Source organism: Sardina pilchardus, chromosome 18 (assembly GCF_963854185.1).
Source record: "Sardina pilchardus chromosome 18, fSarPil1.1, whole genome shotgun sequence".
Classification (NCBI taxonomy): Eukaryota; Metazoa; Chordata; class Actinopteri; order Clupeiformes; family Clupeidae; genus Sardina; species Sardina pilchardus.
Genome location: NC_085011.1, coordinates 17,993,189 through 18,019,386, shown reverse-complemented (window position 1 = coordinate 18,019,386; position 26,198 = coordinate 17,993,189). Strand labels below are relative to the sequence as shown.

Below are 26,198 nucleotides of genomic sequence, written 5' to 3'. Positions count from 1 at the left end.
GCATGATTGGGAGGGAGTGATAGGGGCGAGACGTGACGCCTTGTACGATGCAAGCATACAGACACTCTCTCACACACACACACATACACACACACACACACTATTCACTACTCTTCCCTGTGGCATTACCCTTACTGTCACTCACTCTGACACCATGACAACGGGGAGACCGGGGGGATCAGATGAAAGGCTGGGGTGTACAGCAAGTCCCCCTCCACATCTGCTGGCCAAGATAACGCCTGCTCAAAGGCATTTCCACTGCTGGACATTGCAATGACTGTTAAAAAAAAAGGGACATTGAAGTGTGTTTCGCAACTTCAACTGTGTGTTGATGGATTTACGATGCTGTGAAAGCACAAGCGCCTATAGCTCTTGCATAACAACTTTTCGTTGGCTTGATTTATTCTTTGGAGTGGTCAAAGGAGTGGTCATAGTGTGCCCTCACATTGTTATGGTCAGTCTAGGAATTCTGTGTGGTGCTCTATTCCTTTGTATTTCGTAAAGATTCATAAGAGTAATATAACGGCATTCTAAAAATTCTAAGCGTGGGTGTACGAGTGTGTGTGTGTGTGTGTGTGTGTGTGTGTGTGTTTGTGTGTGTGTGTGTGTGTGTGTGCTGTTGTACGTATGTCTGTCTGTCTATCTGTCATTCTGGTGATAAAGAGTGTGATAGTTTAGTCACAGAGGAGATAAAGGCCGGTGATTGGCAGACATGTTTTCCCCCATGTTTTCTGCGTTTACGCAACATGTTCAGTGTTATGAGCCAACTTATCGCGTGTCTGAACTCCAGCTATGAACTCCCCACTCCCTCTGGATCCCTGACAGCTTTTCTGAATGGACAACAGCTGAGATTAGCTCTCTTCAACTCCCCCTAGCCCCAGTCCTTACTCATTAACCCTTTGGAAATGTTCCTTCATTCAAAATGTCCTTCACTCTAGTTGTGTGGCCTTTTTTTAAAGGATGTATACTTCATTTAAAGGATGCATACGTAATGGTTGCCATGTCATGTGCGATTCCATACATCAACCATCATATGGGTAAATGACCTCATGGTACCCTGCCTGACCCACTAGATCTAGAATGGAAGGCCAAGCCATTTTAAGACAGCATCTATGTCTTGTGGACTTATCGTCGTTTTAATGACATATGTCACTTTTTCCTCTACTTTTTGCCGACTTGATCTCTCTTTACTTCTTTCCATTTCTCTCTCTCTCTTTCTGAAAAGTCCTGATTTTCTTCAAGGCTATAGTCAGGATGTTACGTAATGTTGTTGGATTCCACATCTGGCATGATGGCAATGCACTGCCCCTCTCTCTAGAGGGGGAGGAACGCGGGGTCACATCACACAAGACACCCATAAAACACACACACACAGAACAAGAGAGCGAGAAAGAGAGAGAAAGCAAGAGAGAGAGTGAGAGAGCGAGAGTGTGTGTTTCTTTTTCAGAGAACGACCTTCCCAAACATACTGTAAGCCCTCACAGACACCTCCAGAGCACACATCCACACACACACATGCACACAAACACGCACACACAATTACGCATGAAAATTCCCTTGTAAAGACATTCAAGGCCGTCAAAGTTACCCACTTTGGCAGAATAAGACATTATCTGCTCATAGACTAATATAAACTATACTCACATACTGTGTCACAAATAATGAACACACTTAACACAATTTAATAAAGAACCACACTCGCAAACCCTTCGTCAAGACTGCTGAGTCAGTTGGCTATGTTTACCTTTTTTGGACTTGGCTCCTATCTTGAGTTTGGAGGGCCAGGCAATTTGTGTGTCTGTCTCATCCATCACCTGAAAGTCAAACACATAATGGTGGACACAAATAAGAAAATCAGACATCATAGCGTGAAAATAAATTGAAAAAGATTGCAAATACACAAACACAAACATCACACACTTTCAGTGTCTCGGTGTAGATGTAAACACTCGCTGACTGCAGACTAAGTTTCACTGGTAGCATCTCTGGTTATGCATGAAGCGGACACTATGTGCCATGGTTTGCACACACCTCCAGATTGCCCAAGCCCCTGTTCGAGGGGTCTGTGCGTAGAGGGGCTCTGTGGGGCGTTTCAAAGGTCTGTAGAGGAATTCTGCTGCGCTCTCGTTGGGGAAATATGTCCCATAATCAGATCAGTCTGAGCCATGTGGATCTCCTCAGCCTCCTCGAATAACCTGCCCGCCTGTTCCCCTGACCACAGCGCTCATTCACACGCAAACATGCGTCTGGGCGGCACAGGACCACAGGAAGTCCTCTCTCTCTCTCGCTTTTTATTTCTCTCTCCCTCTCTCTCTCTTTATTTTTCTCTCTCTCCCTCTCTCTCTCTAACACACAAATAGACATGCACACGCCCACACATACTGTACGCTCACGTGTTCTGACAGCCAGAAACACAAACTGACTTGGATGCAACACTCATTGCACTCAATGCGCACAGACCCACACACACACACACACACACACAACACATAACACACAATTCACCCTAACAAACACACAAACACACACACACACACACACACACACCTACACTGGTGACAAATATATGCAACCTTAGAGACCAGCTTGATCTGGAAAAAGTGTAAATGGCTGCCGTGAGCAGCGGGCTGATCCCATTCCCAGTCATTGGCAAAGGAGCTCCTCTGCTGGCGCTGGCACGGTCGTCACCCCCCCCCCCCCCCCACCCCCCAACACACCGTCCACAGCAGCCGCCTGGCCATGGCCTCAGATCATGCATATCCCACTTAAACGATAGCAGATGGAGAGAGTGAGAGAGAGAGAGAGAGAGAGAGAGAGAGAGAGGGGGTGGGAGAAGGAAGACAGAATTAGAGAGAAACAGGAAAAAGGACGACAGAATCGAAAGAATGCAAGGCAAGGAGAGAGGCAGAAAAAGATGGAGAGAGAGAGGTAGAAAAGAAAAGAAAGGAAGGAAGGAGGAAAAGAAGATGGACAGATTGCACAGCAGCAGCACGTATGTACACAAACAGGCCTTGCGCTCCCTCCGCAACACGGAGGCAATCCATCAGCGTTTTCCTAAAGCACTGTGATCTGAGCACAGGTGTAGCATTTAGCTCTGCCTAACTCTCCCTCTCTGTGTCAACGCTTCAGCATCAGAGGCTTCCTCCAGCCCACTGCCAGTAGCATATGCACACACAGCAGCCAAGGCAGGCTTCAGACGCAGCAGGCTGCTACAGCTCCTCCTAATGAAAGATGGCGTCTCACTGGGTGAGAGAACCTACCACCTGTGCACATACACACACACACTTTTTGCATGCTCTCTCTCTCATTTCTTCTCTCTCTCTCTCGCTCCCCCACACACACAAACACACACAGCTGGGAGTGCTTTGACATTCATCCAATGAGACTGGAGACTGGAGTGCCTGATGATGGTCCAGTGGAACATAAGTCTTGCTCACCAAATTTCTTAATCTCTAAATCATGGCATGTTCATGGTCTCATTCTCTCCCTCCCTCTCTCTTTCTACACACACACACACACACACACACACACACACACACACACACACACACACACACACACACACACACACACACACACACACACACACACACACACACACACACACACACACACACACACACACACACACACACACACACACACACACACACACACACACACACACACACACACACACAGCTGGAGTGCTTTCCTGTCATCCTGTTATTAACATGCATTCTCAAGTACTGTTTTGAGTATGTTTAGGCCAGAAGATAGTTCTCCCCTGACTTTTCAACACTCACATTTCTCCAAATCACTCCGGGCTGTTTTCAGCATTTCCATATTCCATCAAAACAGGATAAGGCACAAAGCTTTACCACAAACCAGAATGTTTTCTGCAAAGATCATGATGAACCTGTTTAGCATAAATGCGTCTTTTAAGTGATTGTGTATGATGTGTGTGTGTGTGTGTGTGTGTGTGCGTGTGTGAGTGTGTGCGTGTGTGTGTGTGTCTCAAATACCTGCGTATATCCACATAGAAAAATAGGTACCAGTAGATCTATCTAAATTGAGTTATCTTTCTTTAAGGCTGAAGAGCTGCTTCATGCGCCTTGCTATTATAATGACTGTGACAAGAGCATTAGTGTTCATGTTAAACCCTCTGGATCTCTTCCACAATTATAGACAGGGAAAAAATATCCCTTTAAAAATGATCCCTTCATTATGCCACCAAACACCAGCTCATTAACACAGTGTGACAAACCACAGATGAGTTAACCTTAGAGACGCCACAAGAGACTCCCACGTGCTGACAAAACCAGACACACACACGCACGCGCACACAGACACAGACACACACACACACACAGACGCGCACACACATACACAGACACACACACACACACAGACGCGCACACACATACACAGGCACAAAAAAGATATTTCTCATTTTCACAAAGTCTTAGGCATGCTGTATGTATTAACTCCCCAGTGCCGCATGTTGGAGCGCACATTGCTGGAACATTTTGTTCTGGGTGTCATTAAAGAATTTATTTTTCCGCTTTTCCGCACTTTTATCAGTCTCAGGGGCATAAAGAGTAGGAGTGGGAGTGTGTGTCTGTTTGTATGATTGTGGGTGTGTGAGAGGGAGGAGAGAGAGATTATATGTGCATGTGTGTGTGTGTGGGAAGAGAGGTGATGTGTGTGTGTGGGGTGTGTGTGTGTGTGTGTGTGTGTGTGTGTGTGTGTGAAGAGAGAGTTGATGTGTGTGTGTGTGTGTGTGTGTGTGTGTGTGTGTGTGTGTGTGTGTGTGTGTGTGTGTGTGTGTGTGTGTGTGTGTGTGTGTGTGTGTGTCAGGGCACACACACACACACACATGCACATATAATCTCTCTCTCCTCCCTTTCAGGGGGGTTTTCAGGCACTTTCATGTCCTCGAGAGGAACAAGAGGAGGTGACAGGTGAAAAAAACCAAGGAGCAATTAACAGCAGAAAGGTCATCCAACCGTATCCTGCTGATATTTACACCTCTCTGTCCGTTACCCTCCACCTCCCTTAAGCTATGCATGAGTCAGTAACCACAACACACAGTCCATCAATCCAACTCTTTCCATCTTCCCCCAGAATGTCCCCGTCAGGAAATGTCTAATTCCCAGGTGGCGTCCGTCCAGCGTCCAGCGGTGAGGGAAACAATCAAGAGTGGCACGTGAACTAACAGACGCAAACGCAAACGCAGTCCAGGGAGTGGCCAGCCTTTTCGTCCAGGGGCTCAGACAACGGGAGCGTGGCCAGGTATAACAACAACTCCATCAGTGTCATTCTCTCCGGTGCGGGGCAGCGAGCGAGCCAGCGAGCTTTTGTTCTTCTAAGTCTGCATTCATGAACTTCTGTCTTCTCTCTCTCCCCACAGCTGCTGTTTTTGGCAGCCTGGGGCACATACGAGCGATTTCTGCGGGACCACACACTGTTTTTTAAGAGTTTGTTGTTTATTTTTACTGAGGGGGCCAGTGAATACTTCTGCAGTGGGTCAGATGGGGTTTTTTCGGGGGAAAATTAGGTTGGCTATACGTTGAAGGCGGAAAAAGCTCTGGGCCACTCACCACTGTTACATTTCAGGGTGAATGTAAACATCTGAGGCATGACACAGCAGATTTACCTAAGGTATACACATCTCAGATTTAGCTATATACATCCCCACTATGAGGGACCTACATTCAGTGAGCACAAAAAACACACACCCCGTTTGTGGATGTGGTTATGAGTGTGCATCTGTGCGATTACTTTAGTGTTTGTGATTACGTGTGTGTGTGTGTGTGTGTGTGTGTGGATAATGATGATCTTCTTAATGAATCACACATCATTTGAGAGAACTATTTCGAATCAATGAATCGCAACAAACTTAATTAACACTTTTAAACAGTGTTAAGCTAGACGGAGATGCCAGAGGCTTAAAAACCAAGGCCTGATTTCACTGTCCCCTTGATGTCTTGTTTCCCCTTTGCGCTGTTGATGTCATGATTAGAGTCGATGCCCCAACATTCTATAACAACATGCAGCTTTCCACACGTGGCTACATTTAATGACAACATTCTCTGTCCAGCAGCTTTCTGCAGGCACCGGGCGGCATTCTTTAACCGTTTCTCAAGCGGAAAAACAAAATGAATCCAAAGCAGAAAAGGGTCAAACAGCAAACTAATAGGCCAGTTGGAAATTCTTCTCTAAGAATAAGCACTCACAGTTTGGTAGCTTAATAGTTACCTTCATTCATCTAGTTTTAATTCCTTGTGAATCTCAAAACGTGAAACTTCACCTCATATTAAAATCAATTGAGTAGGCTATAGGCTATTAACACATGAATACGTTTGGACCGTATGTGGTAAAATTGTACAAGGCCTGTAATTCACCAGTTTGACGCCATAGCCTAAACATGAACCAAACCTCTGCATTTAGCTCAGTTAAAGCTAGCTATTTCTCAGTTAGGTGTTGTTACTGGTGTGCATGCATGGATATGTACTGTAGATCTGTGCATGTCTGTGTTTACGTACAGTGCCACAATGCTCCAATACTGCACAAAAACAGTTGTTTTGAGTGCTTTGTCAATTTATATAAAAAATAAAAGACTGAAATATCCCATTTACATAAGTATTCACACCCTTGTTAAGCCACTTGCAATCAAGCTCTTGTGCATCCTACTTCTATCGATGGTCACTGAGATGCTTCTACAACTTGACTGGAGACCACCTGTGCCTAAATGAATTCATTGGAGATTATTAGGTGGCCCATGTCTGTGTATGTAAGGTCTTACAGTTGATGGTGTATGTCAGAGTGAAAACCAAGCCACGAGGTTGTGCGTAGAGCTGCGAGACAGGATTGCATGACACAGATCTGGGGAAGGATACAAGAACAATTCTGCAGCACCCAGTTCCTTTGTGGAGATGAGAGAAGCTTACAGAAGGACATCCATCCACTACAGTATGTAGTGTTTTACAAACCACCTGATTTTTTGTGTAATATTGGATTCTCGTATGTAGATTTAGGAGAAAGAATTAATTGAATCTTTTTCAAGATGCGTCTCAAACATGGCAAAATGTACCATGTTTACAATCAGTGTGTGTGTGTGTGTCTACTGTGTACTGGATGTGGTGTGTGTGTGTGTGTGTGTGTGTGTGTGTGTGTGTGTGTGTACTGTGTACTGTATGTGGTGTGTGTGTGTGTGTGTATCTTAGTATGTCTGTGTATGGCTCTGTGTTTGTTATGTTCAGTATGTTTGTGCTATGTTCAGTGTGTGTGTGTGTGTGTGTGTGTGTGTGTGTGTGTGTGTGTGTGTGTGTGTGTGTGTGTGTGTGTGTGTGTCTGTGTGTGTGAGCGTGCGTGCGTGCGTGTGCGTGTGTGTGTGTGTGTGTGCGTGTGTGTGTGTGTGTGTGTAAGAAACTGCAATAATCACCCCAGAAGCAAAGGGGATATGCTTCTCCCTTCCTGTGTTGACTCAGCTGAGGACCCTTTGAAGGGAGCAGGGAGGAAAAGAGAACGCGTGGGAGGACAGGAGGAGAGAGGAGGATGACAGAGAGGAAGAGGGGAGAGGGGGAGAGAAGGAGAGAATGGGGGTAAGAGGACAGAGCTTGGAGATAGACAGAGAGAGAGAGAGAGAATGTCCAACTCGTCTACCGCGGTGGACATCATAAGTCTCAGAGCACACAGAGCTTGGAGATAGACAGAGAGAGAGGGAGAGAGAGAGAGAGAGAGAGAGAGAGAGAGAGAGATGTCCAACTCGTCTACCGCGGTGGACATCACAGGCCTCAGAGCTGGCCCAGACCTGATGTTGTTTCTCTCGTCACGGACGAGAACTCCTCCAACATCCACAGGCTCCCGTGCGAGAACACAGACGTCAACATCAAACTGCTGTACACTACCACAGAGCATGTGGAAATCATTAACGCATTAAAGTCCATGAGCCAACTTATGAAGACAGTCAATTATCTTAAGAGGACATATCTCGCTCTGTCTCCGTCTCTCTGTCTGTCCCTCTCTCTTAATTCTCCTCTCCATCTCTTCCTCTCTCCCTCACTCTTTCTTTTCTTCTCGTCTCCATCTCTCCCTCTCTCCGTCTCTCTTCTCGTCTCCATCTCTTCTTCTCTCCCTCACTCTTCCTTTCCCTCTCCTCTCCATCTCTCCCTCTCTCTTCTCGTCTCCATCTCTTCCTCTCTCCCTCACTCTTTCTTTCCTTCTCCTCTCCATCTCTCCCTCTCTCTTCTCGTCTCCATCTCTTCCTCTCTCCCTCACTCTTTCTTTCCTTCTCCTCTCCATCTCTCCCTCTCTCCTCTCCTCTCCATCTCTTCCTCACTCTTTCTTTTCTTCTCCTCTCCATCTTTTCCTCTCTTTTCTCATCTCCATCTCTCCCTCTGTGGGTTTTCTGAGTGGCGCATGACATGGCAGCTGTGTTCTCCCCCAACACCTGCTGAAGTGAAAAGGAGCTGGCAACACCAGCATGATCCTTTTGCAGACGCGTATTCACCCGTGGCGCATTTTATATCCCAACTGCTTTTAAACGTCACCGACTTGTTTACTGGTGTGCAGCTGAGTGCTTGGCCACGTGCACACACACAGCACACACACACACCCACACAAACACTCACAAACACGCCCACGCCCACACACACACACACACACACTCTGCACCGGTGCACTTGGTTAGACACCCAGCTACCCAGGACTAGATAAACACGTCCCAGCAACTGCTTCACACACTGTAAAAAATTCAAACAGCAGCAACGATGTACACCACAGCCAAAAACAGGCACTCTATCCAACTATCCAATCTAGTGCCAGGTTGCCAGAACCAACAAGACAGAGAAACAGAAGGAACTAAGAAAGATGGAAAAGAGTAAACAAGACACAAGAGTGTGTTTATGTTATTAGATGAAGGCTGACCGATGAAGCAAAGGATTTAAAAAAATAAAAAAAAAACACAGACAGGGAATAACACAGAGGAAGGAGGAAAGGATCAGAGAAGGGAGGGAGAGAGGGAGGAAGAGAGGGAGAGAGAGAGAGGTTGGTGACATCACTGGCCGGAGCGGAAGACGCGCAGACAGTGAGTGAGACACTGGGAGCGCTGTTTGGAGAAGCCCAGTGCTCTGGGATACACACCCACATAATGTACTCTATGGAGCCCAAAACAAAGACATTATGGCCAGATCACTTCAGCCTGTGGTGCTGTGTGTGTGGCTCTGTATCAAGTGTGTGTGTGTGTGTGTGTGTGTGTGTGTGTGTGTGAGAGAGAGAGAAAGAGCGAGAGAGAGAAAGAGAGAGAGAAAGAGAGAGAGAAAGAGAGAGTCTGTCTGCCTTTCTGTGTGTGCGTGTGTGTGTGTGTGTGTGTGTGTGACCAAGATATCATAGGCATGCCATCAGATTAAACTGCACTGTAAATCTGTAAAACTTTAGGAAACGTTACATGTGCGTTCTATGCAGATCCCATAGCTACTACGCCCACTCCCATGCCAGTTACCGTGTCAACACCAAGATACAAATGTTTATCAGACCTCCATTTTGAATGATGGGGGGAAAAAAAAGAAAAAAAAAAGAATGATGGAACACTGGGCTGCTAAGAGTATTGTAAAACAAGCAAGAAGGAGTCTATACACAGGGCCCTTTGGAACATTTGGTAAAAAGAAAGTCTTGTCCATGCCCTCCGGGTGTTAGTCCACACCTTGTCAAACATCTCCAGTGTTCTGACATTTTATTTAGGTATTGTGGGTATGAGTTACGCATATTCGTGCCATGTCCCCATAACAATCCCTAAATAGTCCACCACCCCAGTCACATTGCTGCTTTTCATGTAGGAGTTCATACGGCGTTTCAGGACTACAGTAAGTGATGACAGTAAACTCACCGTTAGCCAAATAGCTGTTAGAACTGACCATGCATGCGTACATTCTCACTCACACAGACACAGACGGAGACAGAGACACAGAAACACAGAGACAGGGAGACACCGAGATACAGAGACACACACAGACACACAAACAGACACACACACAGACACACAGACACACACACACACACACAGACACAAACACACACACACACACACACACACACACACACACACACACACACACACACACACAGAAACGCACACAGAAACGCACACAGAAACGCACACAGACACACTTAATGGAAAAGGACTCTGCAAAGTTTAGACTATGGACAAACAGGTGTGGTTCCACAGAGCTCGAGGTGCGTGTTCTGTATGACATGCCGCTGCAGTGACCTCATTCCCATGTGAAATGTAAAAAGTAAATGTCCGCACTCCGCATGTTGTTTCTGCTCTAATTAGGCCGAGGGCTGGATACAGTCAAGCAGCCAACTAGGGTCCTATCCATTTAAGAAATAAAACACGCACACCTACACACACACACACACGCACACGCACACGCACACGCACGCGCACACGCACGCGCACACGCACATGCACACGCACACACACTAAAAATACACTACTGTTATAGAGGAGGAAGTCTAAGTTTGTGTGTGTGTGTGTGTGTGTGTGTGTCTGTGTGTGTGTGTGTCTGTTTGTGTGTCTGTGTATGTGTGTGTGTGTGCATATCCACAGGAAGTGAAGCTGAAATCAGAGAGTAAGACCATTTTAGGTGTTCTCACTAAATAAATACACAAACCATTAAATCTATTACCAAAATAGCTGGCAATTAATTGCATAGTGTGTAGCTACATGATTATTCAATTAATTGTTACAGCACTAACTCACATACACACGCAATCAAGCAAACTCACCTTCTGAAAGAAGTCTTCTCCTCCATTGATCCTTCCATCACTGGCAGCTGTAAAAAGATCAAGACACAGTCCATCATTATGAACAGGTCATAAAATATGTGATTGCACACACACACACACACACACACCAGCTAGGCAACAGATACTTCTTGATAAAGTTGTGATGACGTGGATAACAAGCCAGACATGAAGAAAAATGCACACAAATGTCCTACAAATTGCAATGTTGGCAAGGGTGAAGAAATAATGGAGATGAACTGATAACATTTTTTGGACACTGAATCCTCCCTTGGTGCTTGATATCTCCTCACCTCTCTTATTGAAAACATGAAAATTGAGCTCTGATGTTTTCACCGGTGAGCATCAGTAATGTCAACACAGCATTCCTTATTTAAGAGGGAGGGAGTCTTAGCAAACACATAAGAAGGCACTACAGCTCCAATTCCTGGGCAGTGTGTTCCTTTCAACCGCTGTCCATGTAAAGAATTACCAGAACATGGTACAGTGGCCATTTACGTTTTACTTTTTTAGTTGTACATGAAATGTGGGTGCTGAGCCTGTCAATCAGAGGGCTGAGGCACTGAGGGCATTTTGAAAGATATTCTTTTAAATATTTTGCCAAATATCACTTTACGAGATCATCCATTTACAACTCCTGGGTCTCTCTCTGCCTCTCTCCATCTCTCGCTCTGTCTCTCTCGCCCACACTCTCTGTCTCTCTCTCTCTGTCTCTCTCTCACACACACCTTATAAATCACCAAACGCCATTCCAAACGCTCAAACTTTCAGCCATCTGCTGAGAATGCCTGCCGACAATACCCTGCTTTTTACCGTTTGAGTGTTTACCTGGGCGGCGTGCCCAGACTCCTTTTAAACGGCATGAGCAACCTGAGACGTTATCGCACACTCAGACACATATATTGTTCATATATACCTCGATAAATTCACCACAAGATAAGTGGTGAACTGTAACCGACCACCAGCATCCAGCGGAGCGAGACACAGGAACTGAGGTTTGTTTGTGTTTGTGAGCAAGGCAAGGGGAAGGCCGCGGCCATCATGGCTACGCTGCGATTAGCACGCCGCGTGAGAGGTGTGAGTGTGTGATAGGGCCATTAAAAAAGTCTGCGCCCGTTCCTCGGCCGCGGTGGATAAAGCTCAGACAGACTGCCAAAGCCTGGGGGGCACTACAGGCACTAAGCGGTCCCACGTGTTTGACGAGTGGGGAGGAACATACACACACACACACACACACACACACACACACACACACACACACACACACACACACACACACACACACACACACACACACACACACACACACACACACACACACACACACACACACACACACACACACACACACACACACACACACACACACACACACACACACACACACACACACACACACACACACACACACACACACACACACACACACACACACACACACACACACACTGCCAGTACAGATGTCCTGGATGATGGACTGCATACACCATGTACAGGAAGGAATGTGCCTCATAAATTTAATAACTTTTATTCTCTGCTCCAAGGAGGAGGAACAATAACATGGTAAAATGGTAAGTTGTAGTGTGTGTGTGTGTGTGTGTGTATTCCAGTCTTCATTCAATTGATTTGTCAAAAGGAATATTTTTTGTCACAATACAAAAATTGAGCAACTACCCGATGGGACCGTCTAGTTATTGAACAGTGCAAAACTCGCTTTGGGACATCTCAAAATGTTAGCCTTGACTCCGACCTTGCCATGTGCTGGAAAGCAACGGACACCACATCATATAGGTCAGAAGAGGCAGTCAGGAAACCACAGCCTTCTGGAGAGACCTTTACATTAAACTGGGGTCAAGCCTGTTCTGCTTGTCAGTGTATAGGTCAAACTACAGTGAAGGATGATGAAAACAAAATCACTGAACACCACAACACTGTTTCACACTCAACTCCACACAGTCACAGAGCTGCTAGTCGGGAATAAGAGCAGAGGACAATGATTTATCCCCCTCACGTGAGCCGTGTGTGAGAAACACTCTGAGCTCATATGGCCAGTGGTGAAAACAGGGATTTAGCAGTGGAGGTCAGAGCGGTTGACCCTAACCAAAACGAATCCAAAATCCTAAATCACCTTTCTGTGACTGTAAATCAACCCAAAGTCCGAAATATCGTCCATCCTGGTATGCGTGTGCGCTGCCAAAAGGACAGATTGGAAACAGAGCCTGCAATCAAACACAAGTTCCGGACCAAATGGCAGCAATGTGCTGCATTAAAAAATCTGAATCAATAGACTCAGCAAAAAATCATCTTTTACAGCTACCTTGGGACTCTGGTTTATATAAACCTACAGAGCGCTCAGGCTTTCATTTAACTTTATTTCGACTATTAGATACAACTTGGCGACAACTTACTCTCTGGAATGGAAAGAAAGGGATTGTCTGATTAATACACACGTCCATAATCAAGTACCACATGATGCCGTAAACATGTTTTCAACACATCACACCCTCGACCCTCCATTAAGTGAGATGGCAAGTTTTCAATCAGAAATATAGCAAGTTGACATACCCTGCAAGCCAAAAGTAAACCCATAGTGCTTGACCAATCCAGGATAGTCATCGATATGGCGTTGTGCTATAGCCAGGATGGCAAGCTTTCTGCATGAATACTGCAGAGTTACTTAGCATCATATTTGGCTCACACCAGCTTTCAGCAAGAGCCACTGGCTGGTTGTTGTTTGAAAGCCTCTTCAGATTAGAGGTACCCAGGAGACAAGTCCAGCAACAGCTGAAACAGCCGCCAATGGTGCTGGCATGAGCCTGTATCCCTGAAGTGCTCTTTCAATATCCTGTTGAGTTGATGATGCAAACAGCTCAGACCATAAAAGCTATAGTACTGGACTATACTGCAGAATAATAGACTGGTCTGGTCATGTGGCCATTCATTTGTGTGCAGTTTGCTGCAGGAAGTCTTCCTGACACAGAGAAAAGATTCTCAAGCTGCAGTCTGTGCCAACAGCATATAATGTGTTGTGTCCATCTCTTTTCACGGGTTAAATCAAATCAAATCAAATCAAATCAAATCAAATCAGGCTTATTGGCCATGTATACTTGTGTATACAAGAAATTTGGTCTCTGCATTTATCCCATCCGTGAATTAGTGAACACACACAGCACACAGTGAACACACAGGGAGGTGAAGCACACACTAAGCCGGAGCAGTGAGGTGCCTTCATACAGCGGCGCTCGGGGAGCAGTGAGGGGTTAGGTGCCTTGTTCAAGGGCAGTTCAGATGTGGACTGGTCGGGGATCGAACCGGCAACCCTCCGGTTACATATAACACAGCCGGACTGTGATAAATGTCTGTTTGCTGCTGTTGTTAACAGAGCTTGTGTTGTCCAGAGAGGTACAGTAACTGAGTTTGTTCTGTGAGCATACATTTACATGATAACCATCAGAAGGTAGCTAAAGCCCAATGCATTTGGTAGTCAGTTTTAGAAGTTTTATTGTTTATGCATTGCACACTAGAGCGTACAAGGTCACACAATCTCTGGAATGTTCCAGGTAAGCTTTTGCCATTCATCTCATGATTTTGTCCACAAAAAAGGATGTAGAAACTGTTCCAGCTCATCACAGAAAAGGTGCAACCCGTGGAGAGTGGGTTAGATCAGGACAGTGCACTTCCAATCTCAACTCCAGAGAGAGAGAGAGAAATGTTGCACACGCCAGTATTGAGAAACTCATTGAGAGCACACATGTTGCAATTGGTAAAATTGATTTCTGGAGAAAAAAAAATATTTCCTTGCAGACACCAGTTTAGCTGATAAGATTTACCACTGGATGTTAGAAATGATTAATGTCAGTTTAACATTCTATTGCTTTCATGAATTCAGAAGTGCACAAACTTGTGAAGAATGTGAAAAACATTTCAACTGTTATTGACAAAAATTACATTGAAATTACAAGCTACATTGAAAAGTATGTAAAAAACACATCATAAAGACAGTCATATGCATCATATGTATGAAGGACATGGTCATAAAACTAAGGATTCTTTCATTTCCAGTAACATACTGTAAACGACTTATCCTACCTTTATGTCAAAAGCATATCCAATGAACATAAACTAATCTTACGGTCCTTCCATATGAAATAGTGTAACGATTAGGGCTAGCATAACAATAACAAATGCTGGAAAACTAATTGGAATAATTAAGTGTAGGGTAGATTGAAGGATTATCAGTCACCCAAAACCTGCATTGCACGCGCAAACACAAGAAGAGTAACGGTACTGTGCTCAGGAGAAGTTCCGCAGAAGATGTGTTTCACAGGCTCCCCCAAACGCTCCTACGGGCATCCTCTCACCCCCGTGCAGCAGCCAGGGGGCTGCAGTGGTGCCAGACCCCGCTGCACTGACCTCATTTCTCGCTCCCACTCTCGCTGAGAGAGCTTCGGCATTCTGGCTACCCCGGCCAGATCTTTGGGAAAAGTCGGCTAAGCCAGCTTTGCGGGGAGAAACGGCAGACAGCTGCAGACATTAAGAAGCCGACAGGACTGGCAGCTTTGTGTATATATACCAATCTGACATGTTATCGCCTTCCTACAAAGACTTTCCCTTTTCTTTCTCTTTCCCTTTCTTTCTTTTTCTGTCCATCTCGCCTTTAACCACTCATAATCACAGTTCATTACTGACACAGACACAGAGGCTGCACTCTCACACAGTAATCAAATCAAACACACATTTGCGATCTGAGCCACTGGGCCGTACGCTGTGTTGAGTCTGTAGCATTAACATGGAAGTCATCTGAAGAAGCCTGATGTACTTGCTTGGTCCAGGGCCAGTGTGAACTCACAACCCTGTCACAGCAGACACAGAGCAGACTGAATATACTACTCTGTTCTCTTGTGAAAACAGGACTGACTCGAATATACCTTTCTTCATTTAAAAGGGTAAAAAGGTCCACTACAAACCTCTGAGACAACTTGAAGACCAATGCATACACCAACCTCACAAGCGTCTCTGGTGCCTTCATGACACAAGAGATAACACCCCCACACCCACACTGGAAACCATAGTCAGGCTTTATCTTAGCTTTGGTAGTTCATTACATTTCACTAGGTGCAGACACACAACAGGTGTGCACTAAATAAATCACTGAAAGATCTTACTTTCACAATACACACACTCACTCACTATATATCACTTTCTTTGACACACACACACACACACACACACACAGAGGGAAGCCTGTATGAGAGAAAAATGTTCCATTCTTTTCCTCTGCACAGCAGGCATGTTACACAAAGATATCTAAAACCACTGACGTTGAAACCTGGATAGAATTTCCCCTTGGTTCACACTGCTCCAGATAATGGTCTCGCTCCAGACACAGAGTCACTGCTAACATCCGCGACTCTCAAACACAAACATCCTGTGCGGACAAGAAAGACTCGTTCCCTTCCCAGATCTTCCATCAGCACGTCCCATCATCACACAGGAGTGGAAGTCCTGCTTGGCTGATGGGAAATGGGCTTTAATTGGATTACGCTTGTTAATAACGAAATACCACCCATCCCCCCCCCCCCCCCCCCCCCCCACCCGCACACACACACACACACACAGACACACACCATGCAATCCAAACCAAAACAAGCACAGTGAGGGTTTGTGTGCTTTGGTTTTTGCTTCCAGTGGTACTCTGTGCCTTCATATTCCTGTGAAAACACCTAGGGCCTCGATACAAGGTCACTGATATCAGTGTAGCATGCAGCTTGCATGGAAAAAGCAAGTGGCATTACTATGTGCATGACCGGTCATGGTAAATTAAGAAAACATGCAGCTGAATCTGTGATGCAAGTTAACAACAAAATAGACTCTACAATTAAAAAGCTGAAGCATGTGAAAAGAAATGGATAAAATGAGGGAGAATGAGTACAAAAACCTCTAAAAATGAACATGCATGGCCAGTATGTACGCACGGTATATACAGTCAGTATAGCCTACACACACACACTTACTCAGAAAGAAAACATAGAAATGGCAAACCGCAAAACCAGCCAAAATGCAAATGTGCACTTTGAGAGGGGTACCAAGACAGCGTATAAAAATACACACGGGGTATAATAACAGGTATTCATTTCTCCACTTTACAACCAGAAGTGGGTCAAGCACTTCTGTAAACCCCCAACACATGTGTGCCTGTGCACTTACACACACACACACACACACACACACACACACACACACACACACACACACACACACACACACACACATTCAAGCTTTCAAACAGCCAATCCATCTTTCCCCTACCCCCCACGCCCCCACCCCACCCCACCCCACCCCAATACTACAGTCTCATAAGGGCCAGGGTTCCCTTCATCTCTCTTCCTCCATTCTCTCTCTCTCTCTCTCTCTCTCTCTCTCTCTCTCACACACACACACACACACACACACTTATATAGGAGCTCCAGAAAGCCTGATGGTGCTCTCGACCCAGAGGAATGTGTGGTGTAAGCAGCTAAGTGTGTGGCAAGCTCTCTGTTCCCTCTCTCTCTCTCTTCTCTCCCTCTCTCTCTCTCCCTCTTTCTGTTTCCTTCCTCTGAGCTGTTGGCTCCCCTGAGCTAGAGATGCCACACAGCGTAGCGTCATACGGCAGACAAGACAGCCCCACAATGACAGCACAGCTGTCTCCTCTCCTCCTTGTGCTAACTTTTCTTTGTACCAGCGTCCTCTACACAGTCATATATATATATATATATATATATATAATATATATATATATATAGTTTATGAAGCTTGTGACTAAAACACTGAATAAGCATATATGATTTATCTCTCTCCTTCATGCACACAGAAACCCTTCCATATCTGTGTTTCTATAGCAACAATCCATGAGAGCCTGTGAGTGAGAGGAATCTGCCACGCATTGGGCCATTCTCCTGGGAAACACCATGAACCTTTCAGTAATGGCAACTGTTCCTGTCTGTAAGGACTAAACGTAAACACAACTTCATCCTTTATCACTAGAACAGCTTTGAAGTGCTGGCATGTTGCCTCAGCCTAAGCAGATCACATGACCCCTGTTCCTCACTAGTCATCTCACTGGCACCCACTCAGGCTCATCTTGTTCAGATATTGGCCACGAGTATGGGACTAGGTCAGAAATCACAGTTATTTTTACAGAAATACATTCAAAACAGCACTATAGTCTACTGGTCTGTATGTACAAATGAAATATTTAGTGATTAACCATTAATCTAAAGGCTTGTAGGTGCAATAGGCAACATATCATATGGTCTTTTCACTAAGCACAAACTGATGTTTAATACAACCAACAGGAATTCTGTCACTTATATACTTATTTGAGTCAGCAAAAACGGTTGTCTGCTCTTCCGTTGACCTTTAAATGATTTCATTACATTCTGTGTGTGTGTGGGTGGGAATGTGTGTGTGTGTAAGAGAGAGTGTAAGTGAATATGAGTAAATCAGACACAGAAAGACTTTTGAAAACTGATGAAGCTCTGACTAACTGAATCAGCTCAGACCCACACAATTCCGCCAGGAAAGCAAGTGGAGAAACAGCTGTTGCCAACACACAAAAAAATGACTCCTAATCGAAAACACAAGAATGTAGCTCTAATAGTCACGATGGCAATCAGACCTGGTGATAAATTCCTGATGTTTTTATTCTGTTGAGTTTTCGAGCTTGTCTTTTTATTGCAAGAACAGTTTTATGTAATGTTCAGGCTGCAGGCAGACCTGTTATCATTGGACAAGATGAGTGACCTTAACTTAATACCACATCTTGTGTCCGTCCCATCACAAGCTTCCAGGACAGGAAGAAGAGGCCAGATGTGCCCGTCACGTACAATAAAACTTAGAGTATATAAACACACACACACACATACACACACATACAAATACACAGAGAAAGAGAGAAAGAGAGGGAGAGAGAGAGAGCGAGAGAGAGAGAAGAGAAGAGAAGAGAAGAGAGAGAAACGCACACACACACACACACACACACACAAAAGATCCATTATCAGCCTCTGCTGAACTGGTCCACCCACAAATGCACCAATCCATGTCAACAGCAGCTTTTGAGCCAATCAAAACACATCCAGATGTTAGACTGCCTGGCAAAGCAGAGTGACTAGGGAGGGGGCTGAGGTGCTAGGCAGCTGATATATACCAAATGAGAGAGGGCAGAGAGCAACCTCCGCAAACCCCTCCGTCCGCCGTCTGACACCCTGAGCACTGATCATGAGGATCTGCTCACTCATGCTGGCGCTCCGTGTTTCATGGTTCACTGGCAACAGTCACTCACCCCCATCTGCACTTTGACAGCGGGGAGGAAGGGGCCCAAACAAGCCCACTAACCAGGAGCATGTCCGTCTAACCTTCTTACCGGTCAGCCGCCACAAACAACCATAGGATGGAGAGTTTATCCATGGCCAAAAATAGGCTATAGTTGTCATTAGACTGAGGACCAAAACACGTGCACACACACAGACGCACAGATGCCATGACGTGGCAAACAGAGCCTGGAAGATGGCCTTTGCTTGTGTGGTTGTCCAGGAAAAGGCGACGGTTACATGCAGCTTTGAGGAATGTCCAGCATTGAGAAGGCAGACTGAAAACCCCAGGGGATAGTTATCTATGACCAACTCCATATACTTAAAAGACCAACAATGGAACGCTCATGCCAGATGTATCAACTAATAGGCTATTAGCTCACTAAAGGACCCTCCATTACTCCCTCAATTAGAACATTTTCACCTGAATGACAGAATCTACAGTAGCAATCATGGCTGATTTCCAGCAGGTCCATGGAGGTCTTGAGCTGTCCCCATGCTTTTTTTTTTATTCCACAGAATTTGTTCATTTAAAATGTACAATTGTGTCATCCTTGTCTTTAGCAAATCACGCTTTAAACTATGCATAGTTCCATTGTCATAATTATCATCACCTCAAGGATGATTATAAGCATGCGTTCAAATGTCTCTATTGACATTTTCCACAGACTTTTCACATGACACATGATGGGCCCCTATTATTTTTCACATCTTGATTGTGTCTGTTTGAACACGAGTGAACCGGTGAATAACATGGATTCGAATAGACTAAAGTCAAAACAATAGAACTGCGAACGTATGAGATGATCTAATTACAGAAACTTCACAATCAGATAAAACGGGGTTCAATCGTGACCTCTGCCGACCAAGCTGTGCTATTTCATCTATCCGTGGAAAAAACTATAGCTACCATGAAATGCCACAATTACATGTCTATGAAGTGCTAAGAAATTGCTGAAATACTGTTTCTCATTGGCTTGCTAAGTCCTGAAAATTGGCAAGTTTATCAATACCCTAGCCTAAAGCAAAACATGGACACAGCTCAACTGATAAACACATTGTAACATGTATAGCACTGTTGAACTTCTTACTACCAACATAGTAGCTTAACATTTGTCACTTTAAAAAGTAACATTTAGGCTACATCTCAAATTAGCCAATGTCAATATGTGGTCATGTGACAGTTTCAGAATAAATTTGGGGGAAATTGTCATTAGACAATCTGAAATTATATAGCCTGTAAGGTAATAATTGGCATGGTGCACAGTCTAAGTTGTGGCAACAAGTTGAGTCTCTACAGCATACTGTGTGACTTGATACAACAACTAATACAATAGCCTATATAGAATTTTCTTCTATTGGGCCTAATCTTAAATGTTGTAGCCTATTGCAGAAACAACGTGTTTCGTCCAGGAGCCACATCATCAGAACTGTCTGACTACTTGAGGGTACGACTCCAGACAAAGGAAAACAGTCAAATACAATTTCCACTTAATAATTGTAGGCTATTTACTGATGTGAGCTAAGTTACCTAGAAGCATGATCTCAAGTTTCTTGCGGTCCACACGGAACCTCTCCTCGGTCCACTCCGGGTCTGGCGGAGAAAGTGGCCCACTAGAGTCATCCTCCGAGAGGGGTAAGGGTGAGTCTGTACTCCGCTCACTGTTGGAACCAGGATCCGAGTGCTGCAAGTATCCGTTCAAAGTGTCGCACTGAGCGGCCATGGCGCGTGCAACCAATTCCTGCGGCCACGGTGTTCCAAACTGATACTGCTGATTAATCCCAAGTTTTACCCGCGCCGAGGTTCTTTACTCATTTCCCCAGAAAACCAACTCGCGAATCATGATAAAACGCTGAGGGGTTGTTTACCGTTTCCTGGTGCAGCCCACGGTCTCCACAATCATGTGCCGACTTAAATCAACCTCCGTCCTTTACGCTTCTCTTTACCAAACCCAGACACTGGAAGACTGAAGTTTTTACGTGTCAAGTTCACTGCCTCTCTCTCTCCCTCTCCCTCTCCCTCTCTCCTCCCTACCAGCTCTAATATCCAATCCAGTGACTAAGTGTTCAGACCGATGACTGAGAAACTAAGAAAAAATGCCATGTCCTTGTAAAACTTAAAAATGGGAAACCAATTGGTTTAAGCCCTATGCTACTTTTATCTCCTTTGGCAGAACACACCAGGAGTGAAAAGCTCTGCCTGCCTATACATTTGTGCATACATTGGCCTTAAAAGTCTTCTTAATTTGGCAACTGGGTCCATATAAGCCTCACATGTGGGACTTTGGTTTTAAAATCTACATAGCCACAGTAGGCTATGTTAACTATTAGAAGGTGTCCGTGGGACACCCCCCGCTCCCCCCCCCACACACACACACACAGTACATATGTGGTGTTCATATCTACTGTACCCAAGTGTAATAATTGCTATGTTGCTTAATTACAGACATGCCAGGGTAGACAATTGTCTCCCCCTCCTGTGTGTGTGTGTGTGTGTGTGTGTGTGTGTGTGTGTGTGTGTGTGTGTGTGTGTGTGTGTGTGTGTCTGTCTGTCTGTCTGTCTGTCTGTCTGTCTGTCTGTCTGTCTGTCTGTGTGTCTGTGTGTCTGTGTGTCTGTGTCTGTGTCTGTGTCTGTGTCTGTGTTTGTGCGTGCGTGCGTGTGTGTGTGTGTGTGTGTGTGTATCTGTGTGTTTGTGTGCGATTGTCTGTGTCAACTGTGTGAATGTTGTCAAAGTTACACAACTGTTACATTTCAAGCACTTGCACCTTTTCTGATTAAGTTCTAAGAAATAAGCACCAATAGGCTAATGATCAAAAAATCTTGAATCTATTTCTTTACCTTGTTCATAAATGAATATCCTTAATTTTCTCTCTCTCTCTCACAAAAAACAAAATATATGATCATAAATGTGATCTCACAGGGGTGAATGGCAAATATGAACCATAAATGATGTCTATATCATTGGTAATTGAGCATCTGATAAGTGTTACATTAAAGCCTAATAATGTGGTGGCTCCACCAGACCGGGGAACATTGGCCGAGTCACATAAACATGACAACCGTATGTTAATAAATTTGCTTGGCAATGCAAAAAGCATGCCTTCAGGTTACACAAAGCTGTCAGTAAACCATATTGACTTTTTTGTTCTTGTCCATTCTTGTCCATTTCTTCTTTTCTGTAGTCTATCATTCAATATATTTCGTAGATCTTTTTACAGCATGAGAATGATAAACAAAATATAGTACTCCACTGTATAGCCAACAAGTTTTACAGAGTAGGTTTTAGATGTCTGAATTGATGAACATCAATCAGTTCAGTTTAGTTAGACTGCTTATTGAGAACAGACCCATCTATTTTGCTGCTCTTTGTAGGGAGAAAAACTCTTGGCCTAGGCCTACAGTATATCTCCAGTACGGGTGAAACTTGGACTTCATTTAAAGATGCACTCCTGCAGTTTATGCACCCCTAAATCCCTTCATGGTTTCTCTTATGTGTACATTCAGAAGTTGTTTTCCAAAAAAAAGAAAAACCTCATGGTTTTGCATCTTCTTCTGCATTTTGGAAATTGGGATATTTTGGCCCTACCCCCTCTGGACATGCTGTTTATTTGCTACTGTTGCTGCAGTTGACAGCTTTATGAAGAATTGTACCACCCACAGGTATTCAGGATTGCAGTTGGGTCGCTCACAGATCAAACCACCACTGGCCTGCTAGCAACTGTTTGGAATGTCACCTCCAGTATGTCCCTTTGTTGATTCTTCTGATTCACTGGGCATTCTGTACATCACTTCCAGAATATATGACACATTTCCTGTGCCATATGTCTTATATGGTGCTCAAAGGTCTAACCCCTACTGCCCTAATGGACTGAAGCCTGAATTGGCCCACCTGGGCTGTGTTTGGTGGAAATGTAGATCCAAAGCAGAAATCCTCTAAATCCTCTAAATCCTCTAACCTCAAACCTGTGACTCCTTTGAAAGTAAGTAAAAGTAAGTAAGTAAGGTTTATTTATAGAGCACATTTAACCACAGCTCACACTGTTCAAAGTGCTGTACAAAGTGCATAAGCTAACAAATAATAAAATAGGATAAAATAGATAAACAAATATATACAGAACAGTGATTTAGGCTAAGATGACATCAACAGACAACACTTAATTACAGACATGCCAGGGTAGACAATTAACGCACAGGGAAGGCCAATGTAAAAAGGTGTGTTTTAAGCCTGGATTTGAAAAGGGTTATTGAGGGGGCATCTCTAATGTCAAGTGGCAGTTGGTTCCACAGCTGGGGGCCAGCAACATAAAAGGCTCTGTCACCTTTTTGCTTTAGCCGGGACCGTGGGACGTGGAGGAGGCCTTGGCTGGAGGATCTGAGGGACCTGGGGGCTACATGGGGATGAATGATGTCAGCTATGTAGCTGGGTGCCAGACCTTGAAGAGCCTTAAAAACCAGAAGCAGTGTTTTGAATTGTATCCTTGACTGGACTGGGAGCCAGTGCAAGGAGGTTAGGACAGGTGTAATATGCTCACACTTTTTTGGTGAGCAACCTAGCTGCTGCATTTTGGACCATCTGAAGTCGTGCCACTTCCAGTGTCAGAGGAAGACCAAGGTAGAGGGAATTGCAATAGTCTAGACGGGAGGTTATGAAGGCACGGATGACTTTTTCCAGATCATTGTATGAAAGAACAGACTTGAGTTTGGAGATTATTCTTAATTGATAAAAACTGGTCTTTACAACATAAGAAATTTGCTTGTCCAGGTTAAGGTGGGAGTCTAAAATGACACCCAGGTTACGTGCATGAGATTTCAGATAGGGGGTAAGGGGAAAAAGGTTGGCAGGGATGGATTTTTTGGGTCTTGAAGGCCCAAAGACAATGACTTCAGTTTTGTTGGCATTTAACTGAAGGAAGTTGTTAGCCATCCAGATTTTTATTTCTTCCAAACAGTCTAAAAGAGGCTACATGGAGCTGCCAGACTTAAGTGGGATGTACAGTTGGGAGTCGTCTGCATAGAAGTGGAATGAAATATTGAATTTCCTGATGATGTTACCTAGGGGGAGCATGTACAGGCAGAAAAGTATTGGACCCAAAATGGATCCCTGGGGAACGCCGTAGGACACAGGGGCAGATGATGACGTGTACTGGCCTATGGATACAGAGAAGGTTCTCTGGTGGAGGTAGGAGTGAAACCAGTTTAGAGCTGTACCCTTAATGCCAACCCACTGTTCAAGACGCTTTCAAAGTGTACCATGGTCTACAGTGTCAACAGCAGCACTGAGATCCAACAGGATCAGAATGGCATTATCAATCAAAGATCATTTGTCACCTTTAACAGGGCTGTCTCAGTGCTGTGACGGGTTTTGAAACCAGATTGAAATGGCTCTAGGAGCTCTGTTGTGTTGAGGAATGGAAGCAGCTGAGTCAACACCACCACCTCCAACATTTTTGAGAGAAATGGCAGTTTTGGGATGGGCCGGAAGTTATTGGAACATTTAGCATCCAGATTATGTTTCTTAAGCATAGGCTGGACAACCGCATGCTTGAAACATACAGGAATGGTGCCAGTGGCAAGGCAGGAGTTAAGAACTATTTGAATGGAGGGACCAATAGCATCAAAGGCATCTTTGGTGATCTGTGAAAGGATAGGATCATGTGGGGCTTTTGATGGTTTCATGTGCCCATAGATCAGTGCAGGACACTGCTTGGAACCTGTCAAAAGTAGCTGTGGGAATGGGGAAATGGGGTGAAGTGTCAGATACAACAGGTGTGAACTGTGCTCTGATGTGGTCAATTTTCTCAATAAAAAACTTCAAGAACTCTTCACAGCTATTGGTAAAAGCCTATACCTCTGGAGAGACTTGGGAGTTTATGGTGTTAAACAGGATTCTAGGGCGGTTGGAATGTTTGCTTATGATGTCAGAGAAATGCTTAGCTTTGGCTTATTTTGCTGCAGCTGGGAAGTTGGACAGTGCATCTGAATATTTCTAGAGAGACTAGAAGGTGGTCTTTTTTCCACTTGCGCTCAGCTCTACGGCAAACTTGCCTAAGATGGCGGGTGGAGATATCAAGCCACTGTTGGGGTTTAAAATTAGGCCGTCTGAATTTAAGAGGGGCTACAGTTTCAAGGATAGCTGAAGGGCTGGAGCAGGGATCATAGGTAAGGTAAGGTAGGTAAGGTAATTTTATTTTTATAGCGCATTTAACGTGCACTGATGGGCAGCGATGGAGGCTGAGCATTTTCCAAGTATCATTCAGAAAACTTACTTGCAGTAAAAGAGTTAATATGATGAGAGTAGTGGCCAGGGGATCTGGCTGTAGACAGTGAGTTAAGTAGTTGAACATTGAACACAATAGGCATATGGTCAGAAAAGGACGCATCCTCAATGCTTGTTGTTATCAATGGAAAACCCATGAGACAAAATCAGATCGAGTGTGTGCCCATGAACATGGGTCGCCTGATTTACGTGCTGGAGGAGACTGAATGACTCCATTACATGGCAAAACTCGCTAACCAAGGGTTTGCCTGGACAACAGACATGAATATTAAAATCACCCAAAATCAACAAACGGTCGTAAGATGATGCAAAATGAGACAGAAAGTCTGAGAATTCTTGTATGAAATGTTTGTCTGATTTGGGAGGCCTGTAAACAAGTGCGCACATTACTGGTGCAGTGGCAGATTCTACTTTTACGCACTGTACTTCGAAGGAAGAAAAGCTCCCGGCAGAGACTGTTTGTACCTTAAGCCGATTTTTAAAAATCAAGGCCACTCCACCTCCTCTTCCCGAACTCCTCGGAGTGCTTATGAATGAACAGTTTGTAGGGCAGAGACCGCCAAAAACAGAGGTCTCACCGGCGCTGGAGCTAAACCATGTCTCCATTCAAAACAGCATGTCCAGATCTCGCTGTGTGAAAAAGTTGTTTAAAATGAAGGTCTTGTTAGACACGGACCGTCAGTTCAGTAGCGACACTTTAGCCGCAAGGTAGTCCGAAGGCTGTGCAAGTTGAGAGCGTTGCAATGGGCGAATGTTCAGTAGGTTCACACCACCGCTTCGG

General features: G+C 44.7%; 1 protein-coding gene across 1 annotated transcript in view; it reads right to left on the bottom strand.

The window, feature by feature from the left end:
• The window catches only part of LOC134064485 (protein bicaudal C homolog 1-like), a 50,819-nt gene extending 29,956 nt beyond the window's left edge, over positions 1-20,863 (bottom strand). Inside the window, exons 1-3 of the mRNA XM_062520410.1 lie at positions 20,671-20,863; positions 10,771-10,817; positions 1,745-1,814 (exon numbers count right to left, since the gene is read on the bottom strand). Of these exons, the coding sequence (XP_062376394.1) occupies positions 1,745-1,814; positions 10,771-10,817; positions 20,671-20,863 (310 nt within the window). The remainder of the gene's footprint in view (positions 1-1,744; positions 1,815-10,770; positions 10,818-20,670) is intronic.
• Positions 20,864-26,198: the final 5,335 nt, after the last annotated feature.